The sequence below is a fragment of the Loxodonta africana genome, chromosome 3, assembly GCF_030014295.1.
Source record: "Loxodonta africana isolate mLoxAfr1 chromosome 3, mLoxAfr1.hap2, whole genome shotgun sequence".
Lineage (NCBI taxonomy): Eukaryota > Metazoa > Chordata > Mammalia > Proboscidea > Elephantidae > Loxodonta > Loxodonta africana.
Window position 1 is genome coordinate 131422224 of NC_087344.1, and position 16675 is coordinate 131438898.

General features: G+C 35.9%; 1 protein-coding gene across 1 annotated transcript in view; it reads right to left on the reverse strand.

The window, feature by feature from the left end:
- The window catches only part of SELENOF (selenoprotein F), a 45006-nt gene that overhangs the window by 9897 nt on the left and 18434 nt on the right, over positions 1-16675 (reverse strand). The window contains exon 3 of the mRNA XM_003411201.4: positions 3763-3826. Within this exon, the coding sequence (XP_003411249.2) occupies positions 3763-3826 (64 nt within the window). The remainder of the gene's footprint in view (positions 1-3762; positions 3827-16675) is intronic.

Consider the following 16675-nt stretch of genomic DNA (forward strand, 5'->3'; position numbering starts at 1 on the left):
AAATCCAGGTCTCCTGCATGGAAGGTGAGAATCCTACCACTGAGCCACCAATACCCTTGTGTTTGCTATCTTAACCAGTTGCCGTCAAGTCGATTCTGACTCATGTGTCAGAGTAGAATGGTGCTCCATAGGGTTTTCAAGGATTGATTTTTTGGAAGTAGATTGCTAGGCCTTTCTTCCATGGTGCCCTTGGATACTACATTATTTCAAAGTCCTTATCCTATGGGCCACATCTAGCCAGCTTGTTTTTGTAAGTTTTAATGGCTAAAGCCTATTCATTTGCATATTGTCTGTGGTTGCTTTTACATCAAAATAGGAGAGCTAAATAGTTGCAACAGAGCCAGTGTGGCCTGCAAAGCTAAACATATTTGTATTTGCTATGTTGCACTGGGCTTTTTTAATATGTTGCCCTTTACAGAAAAAGTTAGCCAAGCCCTATTCTAATACAAATTATGAGCAATTCACATTTTTTGAGGGACAGTCACATCTTTAACATGGTAAGACACATGCTAAAAAACCAAACCCAAACCCGTTGCCATCGAGTCGATTCTGACTCATAGTGACCCTATAGACACATGCTAGGCAAAAAAAAAAAAAAAAATGCTTACCCACATTATTTCTTTTGATATCACCAAAAGTAATAGTATACTAGGTCCAATCTATGATGAGAAATTATTATACCTAGTACTCTCCCTACTTAAACAACGTGAGAAAAAAGTATTTTAGGAAGCATATTTTTTTTTAAGGAATATGACCTGCCTGGGGTTCTTTTAAAGGAGGCCTGGTGGTATAGTGGTTAAAGCAGTTGATGGCTAACCGAAATGTCAGTGGTTTGAAAACACCAGTTGCTGCATGGGAGAAAGATGTGGTAGTCTGCTTTTGTAGAGATTTACAGCCTTGGAAACCCTATGTGTTCGTTATGAGTCGGAATTGACTTGATGGCAGTGGGTTTAGGGGATTCTTTTGCACAATCACTGAGTGGTTTAATGTGGATAAAACATACCAAATTTAAATCCTTCTCTCTTCTGTAACAGTTTAACATTAATTTAGTCTTCTGTTTCATGACACAGCTAATTTAAATTAAGTAATCTTAAAAAGTTACAATGCAATATAAGCTAAACTGTGATGAAGGTTATCATGATAATCCCATTAGCTACCCAATGTTGAAGACACAGAATATGAAGCAATGATGACATGAAAATTAGTTCAGTATTTGTAAGACTAACACATCATCTGTTTATACAGTCTTTAAAAAAGCAGTTAATCTAATTACAGTAAAAATGAACAATTCCCCTTTAGTACTTTTCCAGAATATAGCTTAGATAGCAATTTTGAAAGTGGGAATATACTTGTTGTATCAAAAATATATCTTTTCACAGGCTCACAATATACTGGTATTATATATAACTATATAAGTATGGATACACACTGTAGAATTAAACAATTATTTACATTTTCAAGAAAGCTTGTACTTATTAATCCAATTATTTTCAAAAGGAAAAGACTATGACTACATGTACCCAACCAAACCAAAAAACCCATTGCCACTGAGTCGATTCCAACTCATAGCGACCCGATACGGCAGGGTAGAACTGCCCCATAAGAGTTTCCAAGGAGCGCCTAGTGGATTTGATCTGCCGACTTTTAGGGTAGCAGCTGTAGCACTTAGCCACTATACCACCAAGGTTTCCCATGTACCCAAAGGTTTGATACTTTAACTATAGATAAGAAACATATGTCCTTACTACGATTGGTAGCCTACACCCAAGCTTTGGAAGACTGAATGCAACTATCAACTGTAAGGAATATTAGTGTAAACATAATAAAATCTGGTATCATAAACAGAAGGGTTAGTTGCTATATCAAAGCTCCTCTTTATTCTCATGAAAATGTAAGTCACAAGAGAAAACAAGCTAGTAAACATAAATAATCAGTAAAATTAAAAAACAAGGTATTCTATTTGCCAAAACTTTCTAGGATTAAGAATGATCGAAGTACCATTTAGGGAACTGATACTAAAAAAACTATAACTGTGGTACAATTCTGACTTGAAGTGTTTGAGACAAAAAAATCATACTAAGTAAGGATTTTCTTTCCCCAAGCAGAAGCAGATGTTATTTTCTGTGTTATATCAGAGTATGTGCTTATTCTAAAAAAGAATGCATTTCATTAGCTGTGTATCTGCTTATATGGGCCTCATATGAGATGTCACTACATTAAATTATTATATTTCTCTACCAAAATGAGCAATATTTTATAATAAACAATTCTAGGTCAGCAATGAAAGACATGCTAAATCGGGCAATTTTACAAAAAAACTAAACTAAAAAAGTCTCTTGCCATTAGGTAAATAAGGAAATAAATCATGGGAAAGTCAGCAGAAACTAAAACAGAACGAAAGGCATAGAAAAAGAGCACTTATGTATTTCAGTAAAAAACAAAAACAAAAACTTCATTACCTTCAAACAAGTTCAGTTTCATAAAACTGACTTTTAAATGACACATAAGGACAGAACAGAAAAACCTTAGTCCAACCTTTTTGGAGAGGCGAAGTTCCCTTACTATTTGATGTTAACCAAAAGAATACACTTTCACAATCACGCTTTCACGTACTTATCCTTAAAATGCCCAGTGAAGATGGACATGTACGGTTTTACTTCTATTCTTTTGTATCCCAAATCCTGTGGTAATTAACTCTCTTCTTGATGATTTGTCATTTTGGGCAGGTCTATTCTCACCTATTACAACTGCTCCTTAGGAGTTTCATATGTATCAATTCACCTTTAAGCATACTATAACGGTGTGTTATTTAAAGCAATGACATTTACATACGATAAAGGAAAGATTGGCTTTGTTGTATTTTAAATCTAAATGTCATATATTGGTTTTGCTCAACGTAACTTATCAAACAAAAAAACAAACTTGTTGCCATTGCATTGATTCCGACTCATCGAAAAAAAAAAAAAAAAAAAACCAAACCCTGTGCCATCGAGTCGATTCCGACTCATAGAGACCCTATAGAACAGAGTAAAACTGCCCCATAGAGTTTCCTAGGCTGTAAATCTTTTATAGAAGTAGACTGCCACATCTTTGTTCCACAGAGTGGCTGGTGGGTTAGAACCACCAACCCTTCAGTGAGTAGTCAAGTGCTTTAACCTCTGCACCACTAGGGCTCCTAAAGTAACTTAAACAAAAAACAGAACCCACTGCCTTCTGTTCGATTCTGACTCATAGCGACCCCACAGGGTTTCCAAAAGCTTGTAAATCTTTATGGAAGCAGACTGCCACATCTTTCTCTTGCAGAGTAGCTGGTGGGTTTGAACCGCTGACCCTTTTGGAAAGCAGCTGAGTGCTTTAACCACTGTAACTCCAGGGCTCCTAAAGTAATTTGTTGTTGTTAGGTGCTGTCAAGTCAGTTCCGACTCATAGCGATCCCGTGTACAACAGAATGAAACATTGCCTGGTCCTGCATCAGTCTCAAAATCGTTGTTACGCTTGAGCCCATTGTTGCAGCTACGGTTATCAGTTCATCTCGTTCAGGGTCTTCCTCTTTTTCACTGACCCTCTAGTAAAGTAACTTAGCATTCACTATTCAAAAAATTCCACTTCCATAAAAACAAATGTGGAAAAAAAAAATCACACGCTGTTGTGAAAGCTTAATCCTAAAAGTACTTATTGCTGGGAGTATTTACTGAAACTTTTCTTGTGAAATGTTGATTTTAAATTATTAAATTAAAAATTTACTAAGTTAAATTTACATACCTTGGACTTGAGGGAACCTCCCCAATTTTCATCCACAGACCTCAAGAATAGCTCCTGCGTATAACTACAAAAAGGAAAAACAGGAATTAATACAAATTTTAAAATTTTTAAAATTCTACAGCACAAACATTACAGTTAAGCAGATGTATAGATCAAAGATGCTAGATAAGACCACTGAGTTTCAGTCTAACTGAAAAGGAAACAGAACCAAGAATAAAAGTGGCTTCTCTAGGTACGGGAGCTTAAGCCCTACTTGGAGTACTCCTAAACCTAGCTGAAGGAGATATGGAGATTTGACAACAAACTCCAATAGGTAAGATGTTCTAGGAAGCTATTTACAAAGTCTTACAAAGGTTTCCTACAGTTTTTTTTCAGATAGTAAATTGAACATAGGTATATATCCATCTACCCTAGATACTTAATGTAAATTCTTTCTGGTTGCTTTTATTATAAGTGATCAATGTTTTAAAATTAGATAAAACAAAAACCCAATACTGTTTAAAAGTAATTATTATAGTAAGTACTGTGTAAAGATATTATAGGAAAACCAGTAAAACTTCACCATGGAGAACTCAAATGCAGATATCTTAATGAAGCTGAATTGGATTCAGTAGTAAATATTGCATTTCCTGCTATAGAGCCTGCACATTCCCTTTATAGTAAAAGCTCATTATAGAAAACTCAAATGCAAATATCTAATGGCAATGAATTCAGCTGAAATGGTTTCAATGGCAAAAATCACTTTTTTTTTGTAGCTGCAGAGCCTGTCCATTCTTTTTATGAAGACTTGGGAATACTGTGACCCAAAGAGAAGGCCTGCAATTGTTAAGAACATGCTGTTATCCATTCCATTTCTTCTTAGCCGTTAACATTTTTTTTATTTTTATTGAAGGCTCAAGAGCTAAAGATGAAATTTCACTTTTTTAAAAAAAATAATTTTTACTGTGCTTTAAGTTAAAGTTTACAAATCAAGTCAGTCCCTCACACAAAAACCCATACACACCTTGCTACATACTCCCAATTACTCTTCCCCTAATGAGACAGCCCACTCTCTCTTTTCCTGTCCATTTCGCCAGCTTCTAATCCCCTCCATCCTCTCATCTCCCCTCCAGGCAGGAGATGTCAACGTAGTCTCCAGTGTCCACCTGATCCAAGAAGCTCACTCCTCACCAGCATCCCTCTCCAACCCATTGTCCAGTCCAATCCGTGTCTGAAGAGTTGGCTTCGGGAATGGTTCCTGTCCTGGGCCAACAGAAGGTCTGGGGGCCATGACCACCGGGGTCCTTCTAGTCTCAGTCAGACCATTAAGTCTGCTCTTATGAGAATCTGGGGTCTGCATCCCACTGCTCTCCTGCTCCCTCAGGGGTTCTCTGTTGTGTTCCCTGTCAGGGGAGTCATTGGTTGTAGCTGGGCACCATCTAGTTCTTCTGATCTCAGGATGATGTAGTCTCTGGTTCATGTGGCCCTTTCTGTCTCTTGGGCTTGTAACCGCCCTGTGTCCTTGGTGTTCTTCATTTTCCTTTGATCCAGGTGGGTTGAGACCAACTGATGCATCTTAGATGGCTGCTTGCTAGCCTTTCAGACCCCAGACGCCACTCTTCAAAGTGGGATGCAGAATGTTTTCTTAATAGATTTTATTATGCCAACTGACTTAGATGTCCCCTGAAACCATGGTCCCCAGACCCCTGCCACGCCGGCCTTCAAAGCATTCAGTTTATTCAGGAAACTTCCTTGCTTTTGGTTTAGTCCAATCGTGCTGACCTCCCCTGTATTGTGTGCTGTCTCTCCCTTCACCTAAAGTAGTTCTTATCTACTATCTAATTAGTGAATGCCCCTGTCCCACCTTCCCTCCCTCCCCCCTCTCATAACCACGAAAGAATGTTTTCTTCTTAGTTTAAACTATTTCTCAAGTTCTTATAATAGTGGTCTTATACAATATTTGTCCTTTTGCAGCTGACTAATTTCACTCAGCATAATGCCTTCCAGGTTCCTTCATGTTATGAAATGTTTCACAGATTCCTCACTGTTCTTTATCGATGCGCAGTATTCCATTGTGTGAATATACCATAATTTATTTATCCATTCCTCCGTTGATGGGCACCTTGGTTGCTTCCATCTTTTTGCTATTGTAAACAGTGCTGCAATGAACATGGGTGTGCATATATCTGTTCCTGTAAAGGCTCTTGTTTCTCTAGGATATATTCCAAGGAGTGAGATTGCTGGATTGTATGGTAGTTCTATTTCTAGCTTTTCAAGGAAGCGCCAAATCAATTTCCAAAGTGGTTGTACCATTTGACATTCCCACCAGCAGTGTATAAGTGTTCCAATCTCTCCACAGCCTAACATTTATTATTTTGTGTTTTTTGGATTAATGCCAGCCTTGTTGGAGTGAGATGAAATCATATTGTAGTTTTGATCTGCATTTCTCTAATGGCTAATGATCGTGAACATTTCCTCATATATCTGTTAGCTATCTGAATGTCTTCTTTAGTGAAGTGTCTATTCATATCTTTTGCCCATTTTTTAATGGGGTTATTTGTCTTTTTGCAGTTGAGTTTTTGCAGTATGAAATTTTACTATTTAACTCCTAAAGTAGCATTTATTTAACTAAAAAATTACATGCACTACACATTTATTTTCCAAACTTTGGAAAATATAGAAAAGCACTAAGTAGAAATTAAAAATCACCTTAATTCTACCTACCCAAAAGATAATGACTTAACATTTTGGTGATTCTGGGCCAGATCCATAGTTCCTAAGTTTTTAAGGGTCAGAGACCCTTTTGAGAATGTGACAGAATTTTGCCTTAATTCAGGCTGTTCATGGACTTTCTGAAATCATTGATGGATTTCAGATTAAGAACTCTGAAAATCTTTCTAAGGTTCTTTCCAGCCCCCCTCAAAAAGAAAAGAAAAAAAAAACAAACCAGTTGACCTAATTGAGCTAATTCTAAACAATAAGTTGCTTTTAAATAAGATCTGGGTTAATAATAATAGATGACCAACAGAAAAAAAATCTTAAAAAATATAAGGCCATATAAAAATGTGGCTATTACATTTATCTTTTATTTACAAGTTTGTGATCCCTTGGAAACTCTTGGTGGAGATTCCATTCCATTACATAATGGCATTTCTCTACACCACTGCTTCCAATATTATTCATATCATGGGTGTACTTGGTTGAATAGTGTCCCTACAAAATTCGTGTCCATCTGGAACCTCAGAATGTGGCTTTATTTGGGAATAGTGTCTTTGCAGATGTAATTACTGGTAGTTCCCGACTTACGACGGGGTTGAAAGTCAGTTCTGATGCAAATTGAATACCTCTTGTTTTTTTAATTTTCATTACTATTGCACTTTATTATCAATATCTTTATAAATCTCATCTTTGAACATCTGTGAGTGGCCAGGTGAGACTGACAACATCAGCAAATTACATGCTGCAACACTGTATGTAGTATATATTACAATAAGATGTACCGGAAAAAAAAAAAAAAAAGGTCTGTAAGTCGTAACTAGAATATGTCATAAGTTGGGGGCTACTACTGGTTAGGTTAAAATGAAGTCATACTGGGTTAGAGTGGACCACTAACTGGTGCCCTTGGAGAAAACAAAGCCACACAAACACAGAGACACACAAGGAGAACGACACTTGACAATGAAGACTGGAGTGATGCGGCTGCAAACCAAGGACTGCTGGCATCCACCAGAAGCTAGGAGAAAGGCACGGAACAGATTCTCCCTTAGGGCCTCCGGAAGGAAACAACCCTGCCAATATCTTGATTTTGGACTCATAGCCTCCAGAACTGTGAGAAAATAAATTTCTGTTGTTCTAACGCTCCTAGCTTCTGGTACTTTGTTATGGCAACTCTAGGAAATGACTGCAGTGGTACAGTGGAAAAGGGTAGTAACTGTACGGGGGCTGTATGTAACTATTCACCCCACGCCCCCACCTGGCTGTCCCAAGGGCTGAAGGACTCAGCATCCTAGCATACCCGTAACCCATTTATAAAAGGGACTTCTCTGTACCACAAAATATCAACTTATTACGTAATTCAAAATATTAGAAACATATTCTTCAATACATTCAGATGTGACCTTCTCCAGGAAATTTTTTGATTTCCTAGTCTCAGGGACTTTCCTAGTAAACATCTATAGAACTCTGCTTTTATAATATACCTAAAATAATCTATAACTTGACTGTGGGCTGGAAATGTCTTATTTATCTTAATTTCCTATGGAACTGGACATAAAGCTGCTCAATATATGTGCACTGAATGGAAAGAATTATTCCTTTAACAGAAATAAATGCCTATTCTTTTCATCACATAAATTTAAAAATATTTCAAGTTTCTTTGGTATACTTTGGAGAGTAGATTGTACTTAGCTCCATTCTAAGGTACATTAAAAAAAAAAAGTAACTCAGGTTGCATTGACATTACTAAGTGAAATTCTAAAAGCATTAATTTGTGATGTCAGTTGGCATTTTACTCATGAATTTGTAGTGTTCATAGGAAAACATTTGTTTTTTACGGCAAATAAATAACATAAATTAACTACAGACTGTGGTAAATTTTAAATGCCTCAGAAAGTGGTCACAAACATTAGTGACATGGATGAACCTTGAAGACATGATAAGTAAAATAAGTCAGACACTATAAAGGACACACACTGTATGGCCCCACTTACATGAAATACTTAGAATAGGCAAATGCGTAGATAAAAGTTTATCAGTGGTTACCAGGGGCTGGGAGAAGGGGAAAGGAGGGAGTCATTACTTAAGGAGCAGCACCCTGGGTGGTGCAGTTAGTGCACTCGGCTGCTAACCAAAAGGTTGGAGGTTCAAGTATACCCAGAGGTGCCTTGGAAGAAAGACCCACTGGCCTACTTCTGAAAAATCAGCCACTGAAAACTCAGTGGAGCAGCTCTAGTCTGATACTCTGACATTTCACGGAGTTAACGTGACTGCAACTCATTTATTTGAAATGGATAGTGGTGGTAGTTGCACAACACGATGAATGTAATTAATGTCACTGAACTGTACACTTAAAAATGGTTAAAATAGCCAGTGTTTTGTTACACATATTTTACCACAATAAAAACAAACACCCAAAGACACGTGTACGTGGTCCAATTCTGGCTCTGTCACTTATAAGTAGCATGTCCCCATAAGTAAGTCAATCTCTCTGAGCCTCAGTTTACTGTTTGAGCAAAGAGATATTATCGACCTTCCAGGGTTGTTATGAGAAGTGAAAAAAAATTACATATATACAAAATATCTGGATATTTTAGATGCTCAATAAGTGAAAATAAGCTATTTAATGCTTTCTTTTACACTACTGAATAAGTTCAAGTTGTGTAGTTGAAACTCATTTCCATGCATGGTTAATGGAGTTTTCCGTTCAGGGACTAATGAAGGTTATCATTGATTGTTCCTCTGTAATTAGAATGGCCACTTCAACATTTCTCAAGCTCTCAAAATACAAAATTAGCCTAGACCAGTGGTTCGCAACACTGGCTGTACACTAGAATCATGTTGGGAAGTTTAAAAATTTAATCTACTACACTATTAAAGTGCTATTTCTTTCCATATCTTTAGTTTCTGTTTTGAGACTGAGAAGAAAAGTTACAAAACAAGCAAGGTAACATCTTCCTTAATTTAAATTAGGCACTAAAGAAGGTAATGAACTGGGGAAAATCTTTCCACAAAGATACAATGTTCCATTAAAAAATTCAATGAAAATGTACAAAAATAAAATAAACTGGAAGTGTTTCTTTGACATCGAATTCTAGATCAGATCATTTGAATTATGAAATCTAAGAAAAAGAACCAGGTTTCCTTCAGTACTATGATGTGGAACAGAAGCTGTATACGTATCTACTGTAAACCCAAAAAACCAAGCCCTTTGCCACTGAGTTGATTACAACTCATAGAGACCAACAAAGATTATTTCATCAACAAGGGAGCAAGACTGTAATAATGAGACTTTCATCTGGAAACAAACACACACAGAGACAGACACACCCATACATGCTTCAGCTACAAGTATGAATGATCCACAGTCATCACTTGCAAACACTGCATTTAATTCTAATGCTATTCAGGAAACAGAACGTATTGAAAGGATATAACATAAGAGGACTTAACGTGGTCACTGTATTTCCTGAGATCAAAATACTCAAAGGATTGGTAAAAATGACCCTAAGCCTGAATATCTCTATACTAAAGTTTTCAAATAAAACGATCAGCTCCTCAGTAATAAGTAAATATAAAAATATTTTAGAAAATGGCAAATCATTTAGTACTTAGAACTCAATACGAAAAAAATACTATGTCTTTTTTCTCTTACATGTTTGAAAAATACAACTTATTTTCCTGTTAATTTGAAAAAATTGAGATCCAGTCAAAAACGATTCAAAATTCAAACGTTCAACTGCCAGCCTTCAGAAACTGAACATGAAGGTGCTACATATGTGGCAGCAAAAGCTGCTTTTCCAAAAGAGAAATTAATTTTTTGTGTTAACGTTGATATTAGACAAACTTTCTTTGCCACAAAATGGGGCAATTATGAAAATCTTTTAAGAATGGTTACAAAATATATCTGAAAAAAGTACTGGCACAAGTTATAGTATTTCCCTACTAAAACTAAAGAAAGCAATTGCCATCTAAATCGAAAATTTTAACACTCATTTCTTCAAAAAGAAAACTGAAAGGCACTTTGTAGCTGCTAAAAGCCATCCCTTGTTGCTGCCTCTTTTCCCATCCACCATCATTGCCTTAATGAGCCACCTTGTAACTAAAGTGCGTTGTAGCCTTCTTGTACTGGGGTTACCAGTTCCTCAAATCAGAGCTCTGGGAAGCATCCTCACTCATTCTTTCTCCCCCCATCCCCAATCCAGTCAGTCAGTGAATCCTATAGATTTTACTGTCTAAATCACTTTCAAATCTGTCCCTTCATTTTCACTGTCAATGTGCTGGCTCAAGCCCTTGTAACTTTCCTCTGGAAAATGGCAATATAAGTTATTTTCCTGTCAATATTATTCCTTTCTGCCCTATCAACTATCATTCATACCACTAACAAATGTTATTAAAACACTAGTCTGACACCATTCACTGTCTACAGTTGTTTTCATTTGGTCCACTGCCTCAAGTCCTGACTTGTAATGAAGGCACACAAGGCCCTACATCATCTGGTACTTGTATATCTAACCATTACCGTCTCTTATCATAACCAAGCTATCTGATTTATCTTAGATGGTTATATTCTCTCATAACTCTGTGCCTTTTTATTAACTTTTCCTTCAGCCAGGGATCCCCTTCAGCTATTCATTTTCCAACTTACCATTAGGCATCAGCTCCTGTATAAGCAAGTGATGTTTTACCTGATTTGCTAAATGGTTAAGCCCTTCCTTCTGTGTGCTTATCATAGCACATGTGTATATTTTGTTTACAGCACATCTCACTGAGTTCTTTAATCAATAAAACTAGAATAAAAAGAAATAGTACAGAAGGGTATAAAATAAGAAGCAAAAATCTTCCTTGCCTGCATCTGCCCCTCTACTCAACAACTTTTAAACTGCTTGTTTTAGTTCTTCTGTCACACCATAATGATTATTATGGCTATATCCACAGTTCTTGATATACCAACTTTAAGGGATCTTTGATTCCTTCCTTCAAATTTTTATTTATTTTTAATTCTTTTAGTGTTTACCTTCAAAACATTAGATACTACGTTTTAGTCTAACAATCAAATATTCTCCTGTCAACTAAATTCTAGTAGTCCAGCTCATATGTCTGTTTTCCTACTCTTTGAGGCAGTGTCTTTTGTTTTATTTTAGCATTCTTAGAGCGTATACCAAGAAGAAATATTTATTACATAAATGTAAAGTTTACGACGACTTTGAAGTAGGTGCACCTAGGAAATGTAAGGTAGCCTGGAGATAGATCATGAATAATGTGAAGGGCTACTTCCTTTTTAAATATTACAATCTGCAAATATAACAGAATGTTTTAATATATTTAAATAGAAGATGACGCTAATTTTCAATACCTAAAAAGCTGACTATTTTTCATATTTAAGGCAGATAAAATATCACACTTAGAAATTATAAAAAATAAACTTAAATAATATTTTCAGCTCAATAACTCCATAAAAAAAGCTTTAAAACTCTGTTACACAAAAACGATACACATACTTATAGCTACTTATTAGATGTGCGATCTTGGGCAATTAAGATCTCCATGCCTCGGACTCAACTATAAAACGTGGATAATAACAGTACTTACCTCATAGAGTTGTAGAAATTGTATAAATTAATTCATGCGAAGTACTTGGAACAGTGCCTCCATATATTAAGAACTTAATGAATGTTAGAGGCTATTAAATATTTGTGTCAGTATTTAGCACTGTTCCTACTCAGGAGTTTTAGTGATACTTAAATTGAAATTGAACTCTTGCCAAACAGTCGTAGCTTAAAAAAAGCTTCTTTGTGAATAATGTTTTCGCATTATAATTAGAATAATCTGTTACAGACATTTATTTACGTTTTTGTTTCCTTTGAAGAAATCAGTTCGTATATTGATACTGCAGACACTCTATGAAAGTGAAACTATTTTAAGCAACTGTGAAATTTCTTTAGCAACTACAATTTCATGCACAGTTAGCTTAACCTCCATTTCATCCTATGTTTTACACACCAATAGAATTCTGTTTCCGACAGGCTAAAGCTTAAAATTTGCCACTGTCTTGAATAATGCTATTTAAGCTGCCTTCTGAATTACTCTGAAATTGGCAATAGAATTTCCATGTCAATTGAAAATAACTAAATGTTTTGATGCTGTTTTACCAGATTTAAGAAAAATTGTGTGACCTACATAAAACGCTGTTTGATTGGGTCTTAAAGCCAAATCTAGTAATAATGTATGTTTTTAAATAACAGCAAGTAATAGGAACCATTAAAGTTTATGGTAAACTGAGGAATAAAGATCTGATAACTTTAAATAAAAATAAGCAATGAAATTGTGTTATTAAAACTTGACTATAAATGCAAAAGGACTTGCAGATACCGAGTCCAGGTGCGTCTTCCTGCAGTAACCCTGTGAAGTATATATTACGGTAACATTTACAAGTTGAGAGGCAAAAGAGTATAGTAGTTTAAAAACTTGTGGTTCTGGAGTAAAAAAAACCTGAGATGAAACCACGTTGGCACCTACTTGGTAGGTAGCTTTGGGCAGATTACTTAACTTCCCTGAACCCCAGCTTCATCTTTTTTAAAAAGGGATCGAAAAAAAAAACTCCAGTGCTGTTGAGTCGATTCTGACTCGTAGCGACCCTACAGGACAGAGTAGAACTGCCCTACAGAGTTTCCAAGGAGCACCTGCCGGACTTGAACTGCCAACCCTTTGGTTAGCAACCGTAGCACTTAACCACTATACCACCAGGGTTTCCTTAAACAGGGATAAGAGTATTTAAATCATAGGGTTGCTGGGAGGATTAAACAGATAATATAAGAATACTTAGCCAATGTAATTTTTAAGTCAAAATTCAGGATCCAGGAGTTATCTGCATGCTCAAATTCACAAAGCCAGTAAGCAATGAAGCTGAGAAGAAACTCAACTTTGTCTCTCAAAAACTCTTGTAAAAAAGAGAAGAGGATGAACTTCTAATGAACTATACACATATGACTATTACCTCTGTACTGTTACCAGCCTGCTTGCAGTGCATGTGAACATAAAGGCAGAGTATGAAAATGCTACCATATACAGTGGGTAAATACAAATTGGTATAACTCCAACTAGGTAATGGAGTGGGAAGTGGAGGGGATCCAATTATATTTGTGAATTTATTTTATGCACTAGTTAGGTCTGTTTATTCAAATCTAGGGCAATAAGACCATTACTCAAGATAAATATTTTATTCATTCTATTATCTGAAAAGTAGATTTTCAGTAAGTGAAATAGTAGCCCTTTATCAAATTCCTGAACTTCTGAGCTATTTTCCAGAGCCAATAGTTATAAAATTCTGAGGATCAGGTATTCTCTGAATTAGACCAATATGTTTCAAAACTTAAGTAAATCTCTTCTCACTCTGTAGATTTCTAAAAAATGATTTTTAAGTTTCTCTCCAAATTTTTCTTAAACCTTTGAAAACTGTTACCATTGTCTTCTAGCAAGTGTGAGATTAAAAACATAAATAAGTAGCAGAGGAATGTTAGTGGGAAAACGAAAAATAAGTGTGATTAATTTGATAGCCTGCTTTTTTCACAAGTGATTATTTTTACATTGCAAACATGTAATCTACTTTCTGCTACAGTACTTCTCATTTCAAAGAATATCATAGCTTCCATGTGCTCTGTCATCTGAAAAAGTCTGAAAACCAAGAACACGTTTTATTCTAAAATGGCTTTAAAATATGGCTATCCTTCAGTTTTCAGACTAGGTTTGTTCCAATAATACTGAGCTCTACTTTACCAATGGTTTTTAATAGCAAAGCCCTTTTCTACCCAAATACAATCTTTTATATATTTTACAATGCTCAAATGGTGTACATTTTAAAAGTTCAAATTTGCAGTATTTCCTTATTAAAATGCCAATGAGCAGTACTCAAAAAACTGAAATCTGCAATTGTATTTGCCATAATCAGTTCATTTCTGTATTTTGTTTCATGTAGACACGTAGCCGCAAATAGTAAAAGTTTTCATAATACTCATTCTGTTATAAGACACTGCCCCTGAGTAACAGAAAATTTTATTCAAAATTTTTATTGTTGGCAAATGTAATAGTGTGTTGTATCTCTTAACTATTTTCTCTTAATCTTAACTTTACCAATAGCAATTGCTATCATGCTACTCTGAGTTCTTCAAATTCTTTTTCTTTCTTTCTTACTGAGTCTCATCAGCAAACCAGGTATTACTACTACTGTCATTACCACTGGCGGCAAACATTTATCTCGTACTTACTATATGCCGGATACCACTCTAAGCAGTGTACATATATTAACGGAATATTCACAACCAATAGTATCTATGAAATAGTACTATTATTATATCCACTTTATAGATGAGGTGGCAGAGAGTGATCAATTAATTTGTCCAAGATCATCAGCTTAGTGGCAGAGACAGGATTTGTATCTAGGAAGGAGTCCCTGGGTGGCGCAAATGGTTAAGCAATGCACTACTAGCCAAGAGGCTGGCAGTTTGAACCCATCCAGAGATGCCTCAGAAGATAGGCCTGGTGATCTGCTTCTAAAAGATCACAGCCTTGAAAACCCTATGGAGCAGTACGACTGTGCACACATGGTGTCACTGTGAGTCAGAATCAACTCTGTGGCAACTAACAACAACAGTAGGGTTCCAGAGCCTGTGCCCTTAACCACTACTCTAAACTATCTCCTGATACAATGAAGACTGAATGAACAGCAAATTAAGTTGAAATGGATTGCTTATTGATTTATATGTATGTGCAATTTAGCTAAGGGGACTCTTATCCCTAAGAAGGTGCACTGGCTTGATAACTAGCTTGGCCTTCAGAATAGTAGTTCAGAAATAAGACAGATGTAAATGCAAAAAAACTAGGACGTGCTAAAAAGCAATTAAATTACAACTATTTCCAAGAAAAAAGAGAAACCAGTATGACTACAAGATCTTGGTAAATCAAAATCTAAAAAAGAACATGTACAAGATATAGAAATAGAGGCAAATAATTAAAGACAAACACAAAAATTCTAAAATAACACTGTTTGGAAGAAGTTGAAATCACTGTTATTAAGATATGAAAACCTGAAATGAATGAAGAAACAGAAAAAGCACCCAGCTACCATAAGAAAGTTCAAGTTCACAGAACTGGAAAGATTACAAAAAGGTGAGAAAAATACCCCACCCCCATAGTAATACTACCTTTAATCTAATAAATTTTAGAAAACTGAAGTTCAAAAATTCTTAACAGAAAAAAACATTGGTATTTCAATCCAATGGTCCTGTATACTTTGAAAAAAATATTAATGTTATTGGTCAGATTAGAATCATTTAAAAATTGTGCTAAATAATTAACTTACATTTTATTTTAAAGATAGACACGGGATGTTTATGATATCCTTATAACAAAAATGTAAAAACGAGAGATCTCTACTGTAGTTGGATGAGCAATTATACCCAAAGAGCATTACTAATGGATAAATGCCAACATGGAGACAAGTATTCTTATTCTCTAAATTCAGGGTATGTAAGTGAAATACATGAAAGGCATCCACTAAGTTCATTTTCAACATAATTTTTAATAACATTACCTTTTCAACTTGTACTTAATAAGAACAGTTTATTCAAAGACAAAAAAATTATGAAGTATGTAGGGTACACTGAAGGTTGGGGATTCAGAAACAAAATACCGTCCTAGGCTTTAAAGAGCATGATTTATTAGGAGAGAAAGCAAAGCGAAATAAGTTATGATATAATGGAAAAACCAAAAAAACAAACTCAAACCTATTGCCACTGAGTTACGTCCAACCCATAGCAACCTTATGGGTCACAGTAGAACCCCCCATAGGATTTCCAAGGCTGTAATCTTTTGGGAGCAGACTGCTCCATCTTTCTCTGGCAGAGCGGCTGATGGGTTCGAACTGCTGACCTTTTGGTTAGCAGCTAAGTGCTTAACCACTGTACCACCAGGGGTCCTTATGATGTACTGTAGTGGAGTCAATGCAAATGGAGGCATCTCCAAGTGCTCTGGGTATACAGAAGTGTAGCTAATATAATTTGGGGGTGGTAATGGTGTAAATAGTGTAAATATTATAGCCTTGGAAACCCTAAGGGGCAGTTCTACTCTGTCCTATAGAATAGGGTCGCTATGAGTCAGAACACAGGGTCTACTCTGTCCTATAGTATAGGGTTACTATGAGTCAGAGTCGACTCAGCAGTAA